The 13,578-nt window shown below is 37.0% G+C and overlaps 1 protein-coding gene across 1 annotated transcript; it reads left to right on the top strand.

Moving 5' to 3' along the window:
• Positions 1-4,741: 4,741 nt before the first annotated feature.
• On the top strand, positions 4,742-7,057 carry LOC106404889 (2-oxoglutarate-Fe(II) type oxidoreductase hxnY). Its single transcript, XM_013845538.2, has 11 exons — positions 4,742-4,924; positions 5,004-5,199; positions 5,277-5,375; positions 5,600-5,651; positions 5,774-5,895; positions 5,971-6,068; positions 6,157-6,215; positions 6,319-6,375; positions 6,503-6,548; positions 6,636-6,715; positions 6,800-7,057. Exons 1-11 carry the CDS (start codon positions 4,757-4,759, stop codon positions 6,885-6,887), a joined length of 1,065 nt encoding a protein of 354 aa, XP_013700992.2. The 5' UTR covers positions 4,742-4,756; the 3' UTR covers positions 6,888-7,057.
• Positions 7,058-13,578: the final 6,521 nt, after the last annotated feature.

The following is a 13,578-nucleotide window of genomic DNA, read 5'->3' as shown; positions in this document are numbered from 1 at the left end:
CTGCCTTGAAACAGCTTGAACAAAGAGGATTCAACCAACTGAGCTTAACAGGAGCCATGGAGACCATTCACCTCGTCCAAATATGTATGGAGAACAAGGAAAACATGTCAGGAAGTTTCTGGATTGGGCTATATTTGGATCTAGGCGAAATAAGGCTTTTTCGGTCCAAAAAGAGAGTTGCAGCCAGAATCTTGATCCACTTGCTTTCTAGCTGGCCTAACAGGACGTGGAGGATCTAAAGTTCATTAGGAGACACTCCAAATCAAGTTCAAGTCGTGGCCCATCATAAACCAAAGAAGAACCAGCTTGTTGGTTTGATTTAATTGCAATGTAATGGGTTTAGTTTATTGGGCTTTCATTTAATTTAAACCAAAGACAATTAGGAATTTGAGTAAACCAGATTTGGGTAGATTAGTATTTAAAATAAACCAATTTCGAATTGGATTAGGAGATTAAACCATCTTGGTTTAAATTTAGGGTTTTCAGTTTTATTCTTATAACATATGTAGCCACGTTTTGGCATGAAAATCAATCAATCGACATTTTTTTTCAACTTCTTTGTTTTGAGTTTTCTCTCAATTCTGCTGGTGTGTAATATCCAGCTTGGGTTCTCTGATTTGGTGTGCCATATCCAGATCAGAAGCCTTGGAGTATCAGGAGGCGAGCCATCTCTCTTGTGTCCCACATCAATCCACAAACCTTGATACATATCGAGTCTTTGATTCTCTGTTTGCAAGGATTATCTCTGTGATCCATCCTAGACACTAAGCAGGGTGATCCTGTGTCTGTGGAGCAGAAAAAAAACATCTTTATAGCATCCCATAGCTCTAAGGAGAAGACCATATCCATCACCTTTCATCCACCCACGCCCCCTTCAAGAGATCCAGGGAGAGACAGCCATTCCAGGGCTGCACCAAGGCTTATGAAGGAATCTTTTATCAAAAGTGAAGGAGCCTCTATATGATTCTTGAGAAGAGAGAAGCCTGATTAAAACTGGACGATGATCAGAACCTCGTTTAGCTAAGAAAATCTGATTAGATGCTGGAAATTAAATTGAACCATTCTTTGTTCCCAAAAGCACGATCAAGTTTACTTTGAATCCAAAGAGTTCCCCTTCTACCACCCCAAGTAAAACTATTACCCGATCCAGGGAGTTCATTCATTCCACAACAGTCAAGCATATCATTAAACGGCACAAAAGATGCATCACTTCTACGAGGACCACCAGACTTTTCTGAATTATTGATAATCTCGTTGAAATCTCCTACAATGCACCAACTAGTCTTCCTATTTATACCGAAACGGGTTATGAGCTCCCAAACTATATGTCTAAAGTTGATGTTGGGGTTACCATACACAAGACAAGTTAAACACCTTATCTTCATATATAATATGTACATCCAAAAGGTTCTTATCAGCATACATAATGGTTACATCAACATTGTCCTTCCAAAAAAGAGCAAGACCCCCCAGGTATTTACAGGGTCGACAGTGTACAAACGGTCATAACCCAACCAAGACTGAAGATCTACTAAGGTGTTTCTACTATTCATAGTTTCCATAAGAAATAAGACTTCAGGGAAATACGTATGTCGCAATTCCGTGAGTCGATGAACTGTCAGTTCATGAGGCCGTCCCAGTCCCCGACAGTTCCAACTTATGATATTCATTTAAGAGTTGGACGGTCCCTCACGCGGGACCATCTTTGATGCATTGCTCTTAGCAGCTTTGGATGCACCCACCAATTCAACTTCTGCCTTCCTTTTCTTGCTAACAGTTCCTTCCGATTTGTCATGAACTTCGAGAGAGATCTGAGCCTTTTGAGCCTTCTTCCTGGAGCTATAGATTCTTTTAAAAGTACATGGTTTCCTTTTGCCCTTATCTTTAGACTCAGAATCTCCAGCACTGAAGAAGATAGGGAAGCTTGAACTTTGGTCCATCGAGCTTTGAGAGGATGGAATGGAGAGTCTACAGAAGACGTCAGTAGTAGAGCTTAAAAGCGAATGTCCAGAAGAGATTGCAGAAGCCATGAGTTTTGGTTGAGAGCTTGTAGAGAAAGGACAATCCATCTTGTCGTTTTTATCGAAGTTAAAGACAATCCCTTTGCATTTATCTAAATCTGTAGTAAACACTGAAGGAGGTTCGAGTTGCAGAACCGATCTCTAAGTGATGGGATTTGATTCTGCTTCTTTGACTGAGGAAATTACTCTCTGTTCACGCACATGACGATCTTCAGAAGTCGAAGCTCTCAGATAATTATGCATTTCTTCGAGAACTTCAGGGGCAATGCGAGGACGACCCGAAGCGGGGTTTATTCCTACTTGATCTTCTTCCAAAACACCGAACAGAGGATCACTCTCCGACAGGTGAAGATTAGATGAAGAAGGCCGAGAAACAGCCATGCCAGAAGAAGAAACGACATTAGATCTTAATGCATGTGCTAGAAAAGGGCATCTCTCCTTTGCATGTGAGCCTTTGACAATGGTAACAGCGCTTTTGAACCCTTTCATAGTAGCAGTAGATCACTGACTGACCACCACCCGGAAGATTGAGAATCTTTGATTTCTTCAGAGGTTTGGAAACATCAAAGCGAATTTTAACCCTTACATAATCTTGTCTTTGCGGTTTGTCAGGGTCGAAAGCCACTTCTTCAATATGTCCTACAAGGTCTTTCAGGTCTGAAATAGCATTTTTGATAAAGTGATTCACCGGGATATTGCTGATCCTGACCCAAATTGACCATATTGAAGATAACCCGGAGGAGGCCTCTTAATCCAGCGTTCAATGGCGAGACCCCAATCATCAAAAGTCTGCATGCCCTTATCTAGAACCTCCTGAAGATCATGTTCATGCATGAAAACAAACTGAAATCTTTCTTTGGTTAAGGCAAATCCATGAACCCGGTTCACCTTTTGCCATTTCCTAGGCAGATCGAGATCAATTTAGCCATCCTCTGTAGTTCTGGGTTGAGAAGGCGTCCGATGATGCTGCATGCATTACGATCAGTGGCGAAATACTGAGGAAGATCAGGTAAGTCGAAAAGGGCATCATCATCATCCTTGAGAGATAAAGCTAGAAGAGCTCTGTCCATTTCTGAAGACATTTAGAGAATTCAACGTACATAGAAGAAGAAGATGATTGAACTGGTTTAGAGATGATTTAAAGATTGGATTTGAGATATTTGGGATCTATAGCTCTTTTTGGTTGAAGAAACCACAAAAGAGAAACGGGGCTCTAGAGAGGATTTTCTAGAGAGAAAGAGAGAAATTTTCACTCAATTCAGTTTTTGCCAGAGGTAAAATCCATTTTTCCGTTAGATTGGATAGTTTCTAAAAATAAAGAAAATAAGTAGGCTTTTTTTTATAGAAATGACATTGCATTATGCGTGTTATAAAGTGCTACACTGAAAATGATTGAATAAAAAGAACAAAACTTGGGTTCACCTCCTAAGGTGAACCTTTAAAATCATCCCACCTATAAAACCAATCATAATGCTACCAAGATTAATGAATAAAAAATATTAAATATTTTTAAAATAACCAAAATAACAAAAAAAAAAAATAATAATAATAATAATGTCAATTTTAACTACGTTAAGCCGCCAGTTAAATCATAAATCCAAACCGTAACCCTAAACAAAAAAATTATATACCCTAAATCCCAAACTTATACCCTAAAACCCAAATCTATACCTTAAACCCGAACCCTATACCCTAAATTTAAACCCTATACCCTAAGCCTAAATCTTAGACCCTAAACCCAAACTCTATACCCTAAACTCAAACCCTAAACTCTAAACCCTAAACCATAGACCCTAAATCCTAAACCCAAACTCTAGACCCTAAATTCAAACCCTAGATCCCAAACCCAAACTTTATATCCTAAACTTAAACCCTATACCCTAAATTTAAACTGTAAATCCTAAACCCAAATCAAGATTTAAGATATGGATTTATAGTCTACGGTTTGGGTTCATGATTTAGATATAGGGTTCAGGCTTAGGGTATAGGATTTGAGTTTAGGGTCTAGAATTTGGGTTTAGAATTTAGGGTCTAGGATTTATAATCTAGGATTTAGGGTTTAGAATTTAGAGTCTTGTGTTTGGGTTTAGGGTATAGAGTTTGGGTTTAGGGTTTAGGATTTAGATTTTAGGGTTTAAGGTTTGGGTTTAGGATATTGGGTTCGGGTTTAGGGTCGATGTTTGGGTTTTAGGGTATAGAATTTGGATTTAGGGTATAGAAATTTTTGGTTTAGGGTTACGGTTTGGATTTAGAGTTTAGCTAGCGGCTTAACATCGTTAAAATTGACATTATTATTTTTTTGTTATTTTGGTTATTTTTAAAGTATTTAATATTTTTTATTCATTAATCTATGTGGCATTATGATTGGTTTTTAAAGGTGATATGAATTTAAATGTTTACTTTAGGGGGTGAACTCAAGTTTTGTTGGAATAAAAACTATTGAAATAATAAGGCTGTAGAGGTAAACTTTTTTTTTTTTGTAACTTTAAGTAGAGATAAACTTGATTATCAGAGTTAGCAGTGAAGATCAAACGAGATCTAGAAAGAAGACAAAAGTTTTTCTTAAATGTCGACAAAATATTGATTTAATTTTATTATATTAGTGGTATGAGTCATCTTTTCATTTTTCAAGAAAACAGCAAATTTGTTGCCTTATTAAAATCATCGTTTATTTAATTAATATTATTATAACTTTTTGTTTGCATATATGCAATTATATAGCTACCCACTCGATCATGGAAGGAAGCAACGCAAAAGACATTTTAGTCAATAACTCAAACAAAGAAATGAGCGAAATGCAGACTAAAAATCAGGTGGAGGATTCGATTATCCAGGAATCATTGCTTACTTGCATTGATCTTGCAAACTCTGATCTTCACCAATCAGCTCTTTTGCTCAAGAAGGTGTGCTTCCATTTATTTTTGTTACTTTTTTTATTTTGTAAGAAACCAATGATTTTATTTGGGGAGTTTCTTGTTTCAGGCATGTCTGGATAGTGGATTTTTCTACGTTATAAACCACGGAATAAGCAAAGAAGTCACGGACAAGGCTTTCGAGCAGAGCAAAAAGTTCTTTGCTCTTCCTTTGGAGGAGAAGATGAAAGTGTTGAAAAACGAAAAGCATCGTGGCTATACACCTTTGTATGATCAAATCCCTGATCCTGAGAATCAAGTCCAAGGTATGTGTAACCAGTTTTCACTTCAAAAAGTTCTCTTAAGTGCTCTTCAATCATGTCTTTTTTTTTTTTGGTTTTAGGGGATCACAAAGAAGGTTACTACATTGGATCCGAAGTTCCCAGAGATGATCCTCAGTGGGATCGGCCATTTTATGGCCTCAACACTTGGCCTAATCCTGGTTAGTGAGCTCAGTTTTATTTATTAGTTGTGAGTTTCTTATGATTTCAAATGGTATAGTCGTACAAAAATAGACTCTGTTGCTCTGTTTTATAAGATTATTCTCTTTCCTGCTTTTATACTTTTCATTTTTCTTGTATATACATAGCTTTTCAAACACTTTAGTGCAATGCATACAAAAGTTAGTGCAATTTCCTTTAATGGAACTTATGTCTTTTTCGGCAGATGTTTTGCCTGGGTGGCGAGAGACAATGGAGGAATACCATCAAGAAGCATTGTAATTCTCATTTGTTGTTTTTTTTTTCACATTGTGATTTAAGTGTTGCGTTTGATCCTTCCATCTATAGAGTTAAAATTTTGGTTCCATGGGGTTTGCTGAATGTTCATATTCTGTACCAGGAGGGTTTGTAAGGCTATTGCAAAACTATTGGCATTGTCGCTTGACTTGGATGCAGATTACTTTGATAGCCCTGAGATGCTTGGGAAGCCTATTTCAACTTTACGCTTGCTGCACTATGAAGGTAATTTGGAAGAAAATTACTCCAAATATTTCTAAGCATTGTATATATGCCAACCATACTATGTTTACTTCTTAGGAATATCGGATCCCTCAAAAGGAGTATATGGAACTGGAGCACATTCCGATTATGGGATGATTACACTCTTAGCAACAGATGGTGTAATGGGACTCCAGGTACTGATTTGCACATAATTTTTTTTTCAAAATCAGATTCTATTATTTTATGCATATACTTTGGAAGCAATAGTATATACCTTGACAGATATGCAAGGATAGGAACGCTAAGCTTCAAAAGTGGGAATATGTGCCGTCGATTGAAGGGTACAACATGAGAATTTAGTTTTCCGCTACACCAATCCTTCGTAAAATTATAATTCCCTAATTAACAGTTTTGGTGGACATATGGTTTATTTTTTCTCTACAGAGCAATTGTTGTGAATCTTGGTGATATGATGGAGCGTTGGAGCAACGGTCTTTTCAGGTAATATATTTCTCTTAGGCATACTTGATACACTTAGGCTTCTCATTATGTCAGTCTTTAATTTGCAAGTAAATTTTTCTAGCTGACATTTGTTTCACGAGCTTTTTTTTTTTTTTTAACGATAAAGATCAACATTGCACCGGGTTATTTTAAATGGACAGACTCGATATTCCGTAAGTCTTTTACTAATTTCGACTCTACATTAATGTTCTTGTCAGTGTTATCACTTTACATTAGTTTTATAATGTTTACCGTCATAGATTCCATTTTTCGTGGAACCGAATCACGACTGCATAATAGAGTGTCTTCCAACTTGCCAGTCCGAAAACAATCTTCCCAAGTAAGGGTTTAACCTTGTTTTATATTCAGAACTATGGTCATCCATACTGCATTAAATATCTTTATGGCTGTGTTTAATGAATAGATATCCAGCTATCAAATGTTCGGCGTATCTCACCCAACGTTACGAAGAATCGCATTTGAAGTTCAGCAGCTACAAAAAACAAACTTGAGTGAAGTTTGTTCTCCACCGTCTTTCCACTATCCTTGGTTTTCAAGTTGAGTTGATTGTCTTTCAATATTATCAGAGTCGGTTTGGGTTTGGCTTGTTTTGTTATTCACCAAGGCTATATGTGTGACACCCGTCACTTCGAAATAAAATAATAAATAATAATTTCTGAAATCTCTATTTATAAATATTTGAAAGTCAGCGTTTACATTAGAAATCCAGTAAATAAAATAAATGTTTGAAATATAAACAATAATATAGACATGCTACAACCAATGCAATGATAGCATACCGCATTTCCTCATAAGGATATATATATCTACAGGCGTCGTAAGTACATTAGTCCACTATGTACCCCCGCAATCTCCACAAACAGGCGGCCTAGTACAAACATCTCTGTACCACGCAACTCCCGCAGCCTAGTACATATATCTTCGTACCCGGCGATCTCTCAAACAGGCGACCTAGTACAAATGTTTATGTACCCCGCCAATTCCGCGGCCTAGTGCAGACACCTCTACACCCCGAAATCTCACAAACATGGGCTCGCATATTTACATATATATATATATATAATAGTTCTTAACATCAAACATCTCAATCAACTATCGAATTCTCTATTTCCGGTTTAACAATCAATATCAATAATGAACAAGCAAGACTCTCAAATAAACTTGATTCACAGAAACAGATCATGTTTCGAAACTAAAGTTTCTATAATGGTAGGACAAAACTAGCTCGGGATTTAACGGAGTAGCCCTCACCTTAGAAAAGAATAGAAGTTGTATCTATGAACTTCGGATGCTCAAATAGACTCCAAATCTGAAACCAGGGGAATAAATCGAGTCAAAACGCCATTCGAACAGTTAAAAACGGGTCTGGTCAAAGTCTACGAAAAAGTTAATCCGTTGGTCAAAGGTCTACCCGGTCAACTCTTGACCAGAAATCAATTTGACCTAACCGACCGTTTAACCCTAACCGATTTCGAATTAACAAACCAAACCGGTTTGACTGGTCAACGAGTTGACTCACCGAGTCACCGGCGAGTCATGAAGGCCGGCGGCGGCGAGGCGACAGTATGGCGGCGGTGAGACGGCGGTCCGGCGGCGGCGGTCTAGCGGAGGAGGACGGCGGCGAAAGCAGCTGAGATGATTCCTGAAGGTGGTGAGTGGCCGGCACTCACGCGCGGAGGCGAAACTTCCGGAGGCTCTAGCGGCTTCGTCCGGACTCCAATTGCGGTGTGGTCGGTGGCTACGGCTTTTTCCGAGGAGAAGAACACGATGGTGGCTTTGAATGCATGAGATTGTCAACGGTTAGGGAGATATGGCTGATTTACTGAACGAATGTAAACAAAGCTTAAATGCATGGCGATTCCGCTGGTTCCTGCGGTTGCAAACAGTGATGACAAAGCTGGTGTGGTCACGTTGGTGCAGTGGTAGAAGTGGCGTGGCCTGAGCTTCCTCCAGTGGCTCCACTTAAGGTTTCACATTTCTCCATTTCTCTCTTCTTAGAACTCTCTCTCTTTTCTTTCTTACATCTAATTTTTATTCTTGGAGGTGGAAAAAAACAATGTGGAAGTGAGTATTTATAGACAAAATAAGTAGTCTTTGGATACATGCGTGGGACTTAGCGAGCTAACAAGTTTCGAAACCGAAACCTGGTCGTTACAATATGGCCTGAAAAAAAATAATGTGATTGATAAATGCTGGTTTTGAAAAAAATATATATATTTGATTTATTTACCTGAAGATCAACCAAAATTAAGGATTTACCATACCCGAAAAAGAGCACATACATTTTACCCTTACCACATTTTGTAGTAGAACATAGTTCACATTTAATACCTTTCTTAATACCCTTTCGAAATGATCATCTTTTAACCATAAATTAAGACTACAAGTGCACATCAATGTGAAGTAGTAGACAAGGATTGAAGCCACATATACTAAGGTTCAACAATGATTCTTCGAGGTAGAGGTAGAAGAAAAAGGATATATTTGGTTTTCAAATTGCATTAAGAAAACTAGCATAAATAAAACGATGAAAACTTATGAATTAAAAGCGGCATGCATCGGGTGATTCTTTGTAAACAAATATCATGAAACAACTGCTAAAGAATATGCATTAAATATCATTCTTGAATTCAAACAACGTGATTATATTAACTTTCTCCTGAAGTGATAAACCCTATGTAATAGAATCCTAGAGACTAACTTACGTTGAATTTTGGATTCTAGACATTCAATACGATCGAGTTTTAGAGGTTCATGAAACTCTTAGAAATCAACTCCCCTTGGCTAAGATTATCTCTCTCATATAGGTTTGTTTCAGACATTTAAATAATCCATTTTGGCGCATTAAACAGCCTAGATATCATGAAAATGGTGTACAACCAAGTTCAAGCGTTAAGAAAAACCGTGTTCATAATTTTCCAATCTAACAAATCAATTTCATAAATCCATTATTCCTCTGTAACACTAAGCCTAACTTGTAGATTACTCAGGCGTAAAACCACCAACACAGAAAATCCTTGACTAAATCATCACAGCAAAAAAATATCTATAAATAAGGGGGTTCAAAAAGCTTCTATGGAGGCATAATATGAAATGGTCTTAGTCAAAACTTACAAATCTCGAGAAGAATGTAAAATCTAATTTAAAAAAACACATCATAGAGGATGTTATCTGCCCTTTTTCACGTGAGAATCGAATTTTAGAGCCAACTAAATTGAAAATAAGGACAACTGCCCTTTTTCTCGTACTGAATAGGTACACAGACCAAGCTTCAGTAAAATGTTCAGATTTTACAGATGGCATCAGAAGTCTCACTACAAGAAAAAATACGATTTGCAAGAAAATTACAAAAAAAGACCTTTTTCTCGCTAATCAGTACTCGCAAAAAAAAAAGCTCACAACTTTCTTGCCAGGGAGAGAATATTTTCCCTCGCAAATTTGCTAGGGAATATTGTCTCTCACAAATTTTCTGTGGAACATACTCCCTCGTTGAAAGTTAATCGCACTCAATTTTTTATCTTGTGTACAGAGCTGATCTCAATCCATGGAAGGAAAGTCTTACAGTCATTACTAAACTTATGACACATCTGCACAGTTTTGCATCCCTAATTTCTCACTTGCACCTAAAACATGTAAACTTGATAAATATCTGAAATAGTCTAAAAAACATACTTTAACTTGATAAAACACGTAATCGTAAACAGGAAGAACCAGTGGAAATACAACATCATGAACAAGTAACAATCTTTGAGAGATGTATGATATATGGATCATGAACACATGAGACACTCTTCAATGGCTATGGATGAACATGGATAAACTCTAGAGGACAAACTCAGTTATTTGGAGCAAGGAACCAACGGCGAAGAATCTCACCACTTCACTCGGAGCTCGATGCCCATTCATGGGCAATGGAGTGCATGCTATATCTATCGACTTGTCAGGTTTTTGGCATTGATTGTAAGGATCTAGTCTCGATGACTCAAGATCCCGGAGCATGGCCTAAATTTTCACTGAGCTAAAGGAGTTGATGAAGCTAAGGAATAGATTCCCTGAGTTCTCGATTGTTTTTATTTCTCGTACTGAAAATGTATTGTCTGATTCATTAGCTAAGATAGCAAGATCCTTTCCTAGTGACCTAACTATATTAGTTATTTTGTTCCTGTCTGGTGCTCCAGACCAGTTCGAGTTTGAGTAATAGAATAACCGTTTGATGAGAAAAAAACTTGATAAAGACTCAAAAAGGTTAGAAACACATACAAACACATTTTATCACCTTTTCAATGTGCTTGTTCGTCTTCATTAATATGAACAAAGAGTAAAACTGAATTAGTTTATTAGTGACAATTCACTTATCTTTTGTGTTTATAAATTCAGTTTATTTCCCCTAACACCAAACTGTTTCCCGTTCTGAATACCCTGAATTTATCACCACAATCAAATTTCCACGCCTATGTTATTGGAATCTTTGATTTGATTGTCGTAACTAATCTTGTAGTTGTGATATACTTTGGGTTTTATCGGTTTTAACCATGCTATAAGTCTATTTATCTCTACACTATTTATCTTTATACCTTGGTTTTTACCGGTTGTGATATACCTTGGTCTTTACATTATGTTTCGAGTCTGTTTTAATGTCTTTTCAGGTCTAGGTATGTTTTGGAGCATTATAGAGATTATGGAGCCATTTGGAGTTTTAAGTGAAGAAAACCCGAAGTGTTGAAGTCTTAGTCGATATTTTAAAGTAGTGTTGATCGATACTACTTGTGTATTGGTCAATTATACGCTCAAATTACTATACTTATGGATTGAATCCACATAGATTCTATGATTCACTGAATAGACTTATGTCTATCAGATTAAGCTAGACAATAAATAACATGAAGCAGTAAATAATAAGAAAGTAAATAGGATTCGTAAACAATGGAAGAAGGCTTCTAGACTTAAGGTTTCATTCAGATTATCAGAACTCAAATCTAAAGATGCTAAGGTGTTTTTTAAGATCAATCCTAGAAATCAAATTCAATAAGCAAGTAATCTAGCTCTCACATGCATTTACTAATCTGATGTCTAAATCATGTGATTCTAACTCTTGTATGCGAATTCAGAAAGAGTGTCACTCGATGCTTCTTTCAGACGAGCGTTAAGATCTAATTCGATTTTTCACTAAGTTAGCTAAACCAGCTCTTGCATGCGCCTAACAACTTAGCTCAGCAGGATTCAGTTCTAGGAATAGACCATCCTTTGGCGTGCACCTAACTATCCTATCGTCATGTTTCTAGTTAATTACTCTAGAAACAAGCAATAACGATCATGTAAAGTATTCAATATGATTACCCTAGCAGTTCTATAAATAGAAAGTTCATCAAAGCCATAGAAAATCCATAAATCTAACAGGTGATCTACTGAGACATGATTAGAAAAGACATAATCAAAGAAAGAATAGATATCATATAATCAAACCAAAAACAATGGAGTTCCAAGAGAACTCCAAAGGAGCTCCTCTCTTCTCTCCTAACTCTTAAACAAAGAATAAAAAAAAGCGTATCCATCAACAATGGCTTAGAAAATATATATATATATATATATTATATATATAGGATTAGGTCATGTACTGGGAACTTTTGTAAATAAGGGAAACTTTGAGGTAAAGTTGCAACTCTCTCTCTCTCTCTCTCTCTCTCTCTCTCTCTCTCTCTCTCTCTCTCTCTCTCTCTCTCTCTCTCTCTCTCTCTCTCTCTCTTCTCTCTCTCTCTCTCTCTCTCTCTCTCTCTCTCTCTCTCTCTCTCTCTCTCTCTCTCTCTCTCTCTCTCTCTCTCTCTCTCTCTCTCTCTCCTCATTACATGTCGCCCTTCAAGTATCTTCATAGCCCATGAGGCTCTCATCATGTTCTCCTTTGAATCTCGTTCGAAATGTCTTTCGTTTCGTTGCAATCGCAGTTTCCGTTAAGATTTTATGAAGAAAACAAGTAAGGAGTTGTTTTCTTACAAAACTTAGAGTTAAACGCCGTGTCAAAAAGGGTTTACCCAAAACCATCAAATTTTCAACAAAATAAGTTGAACTCTTCATTTCGTAAGACCAACATTATAAAAACATACTTTGGAGAAATCAACGATTTTCCGGAAAAGTCGTAAAAACACATTAGTCGTGAAACGGTTCGTAGCAACCTAAAACATGACAAATGACCATTTATGAATTGAAATAAGAACAGGCCTGGAATATAATGACGGTTTACTTGACTTGAATTAAAAAAAAATGGGCCCGTAACTGGCCCCGAACAGGCCTGTAATATAATGTAAAGTTTCCAAGATAAACATGGATTTTGGAAAGATATCCCCAAACGGATAAACTCTAATCATGGCGGAAAATAATAGACTGCCGGCCTTGGAGGCATATATAAAGAGGACCTGGGTGAAGAGGACAAGGGGACATAATTTTTTTAGCAACATTAGCACTTTCGTTTTTGTTATCGAACTAAGACTCAAGTAGGATTAAGGTTCTAGGTGGTTAGAACTAGAGAACTCTTTGACAGTTCTTTCGGCCGAAGCTTTTACAAGATGTTATAACAATCACTACGCTCTTACACAGATTAAAATAACATCATCCTCGTTTTTCTCTCGATTTCGTCTTTACTTTCTTTTCCATTCATAATTTGATCACTTGTCGTTGGCTTCGTAGAAATTTGGATCCTCAAGGAAAGTTGAGATTTCTTTACTTTCCTCTATTAACTAAAAATGACAGTGCGAATTTCGGTTCCCACGGAAGAGCCAATATATTATCTCCTTAAGCAGTTGGGACATCATTTTCTTCTTTCATGCGCTGCCCGATATGACACAATACTGGTTGATATGCTCCAATTAAGCCTTTCATAGCGTCAGCTGTAATACTTAGAGATCGAATCCACATGGAATTGATTACACAATAGACTATAGGCTATCAGATTAAAGCTAGGCAACAAATAGAAAGCATGAAAGACAGTAAATTAAACTGTTGTAAGACTATGGAATAAAAGCAGTATATCTAGGAAAATCAATCAGGTAATTTAGAATTGCAGTTAACAGATTCCATGGTTTATGAAGAATAGTTCTGTAACTCAAATCACTGCAATCAATCAATAAGTTTTAGCAGTAGAAACTATTTATGTATAGATTCTAGAATGCTAAATTTCTCTGCGAATTCAAA

This window comes from Brassica napus, chromosome A1, assembly GCF_020379485.1.
Source record: "Brassica napus cultivar Da-Ae chromosome A1, Da-Ae, whole genome shotgun sequence".
Lineage (NCBI taxonomy): Eukaryota > Viridiplantae > Streptophyta > Magnoliopsida > Brassicales > Brassicaceae > Brassica > Brassica napus.
This window is presented reverse-complemented; position numbering and strand designations above follow the sequence as displayed.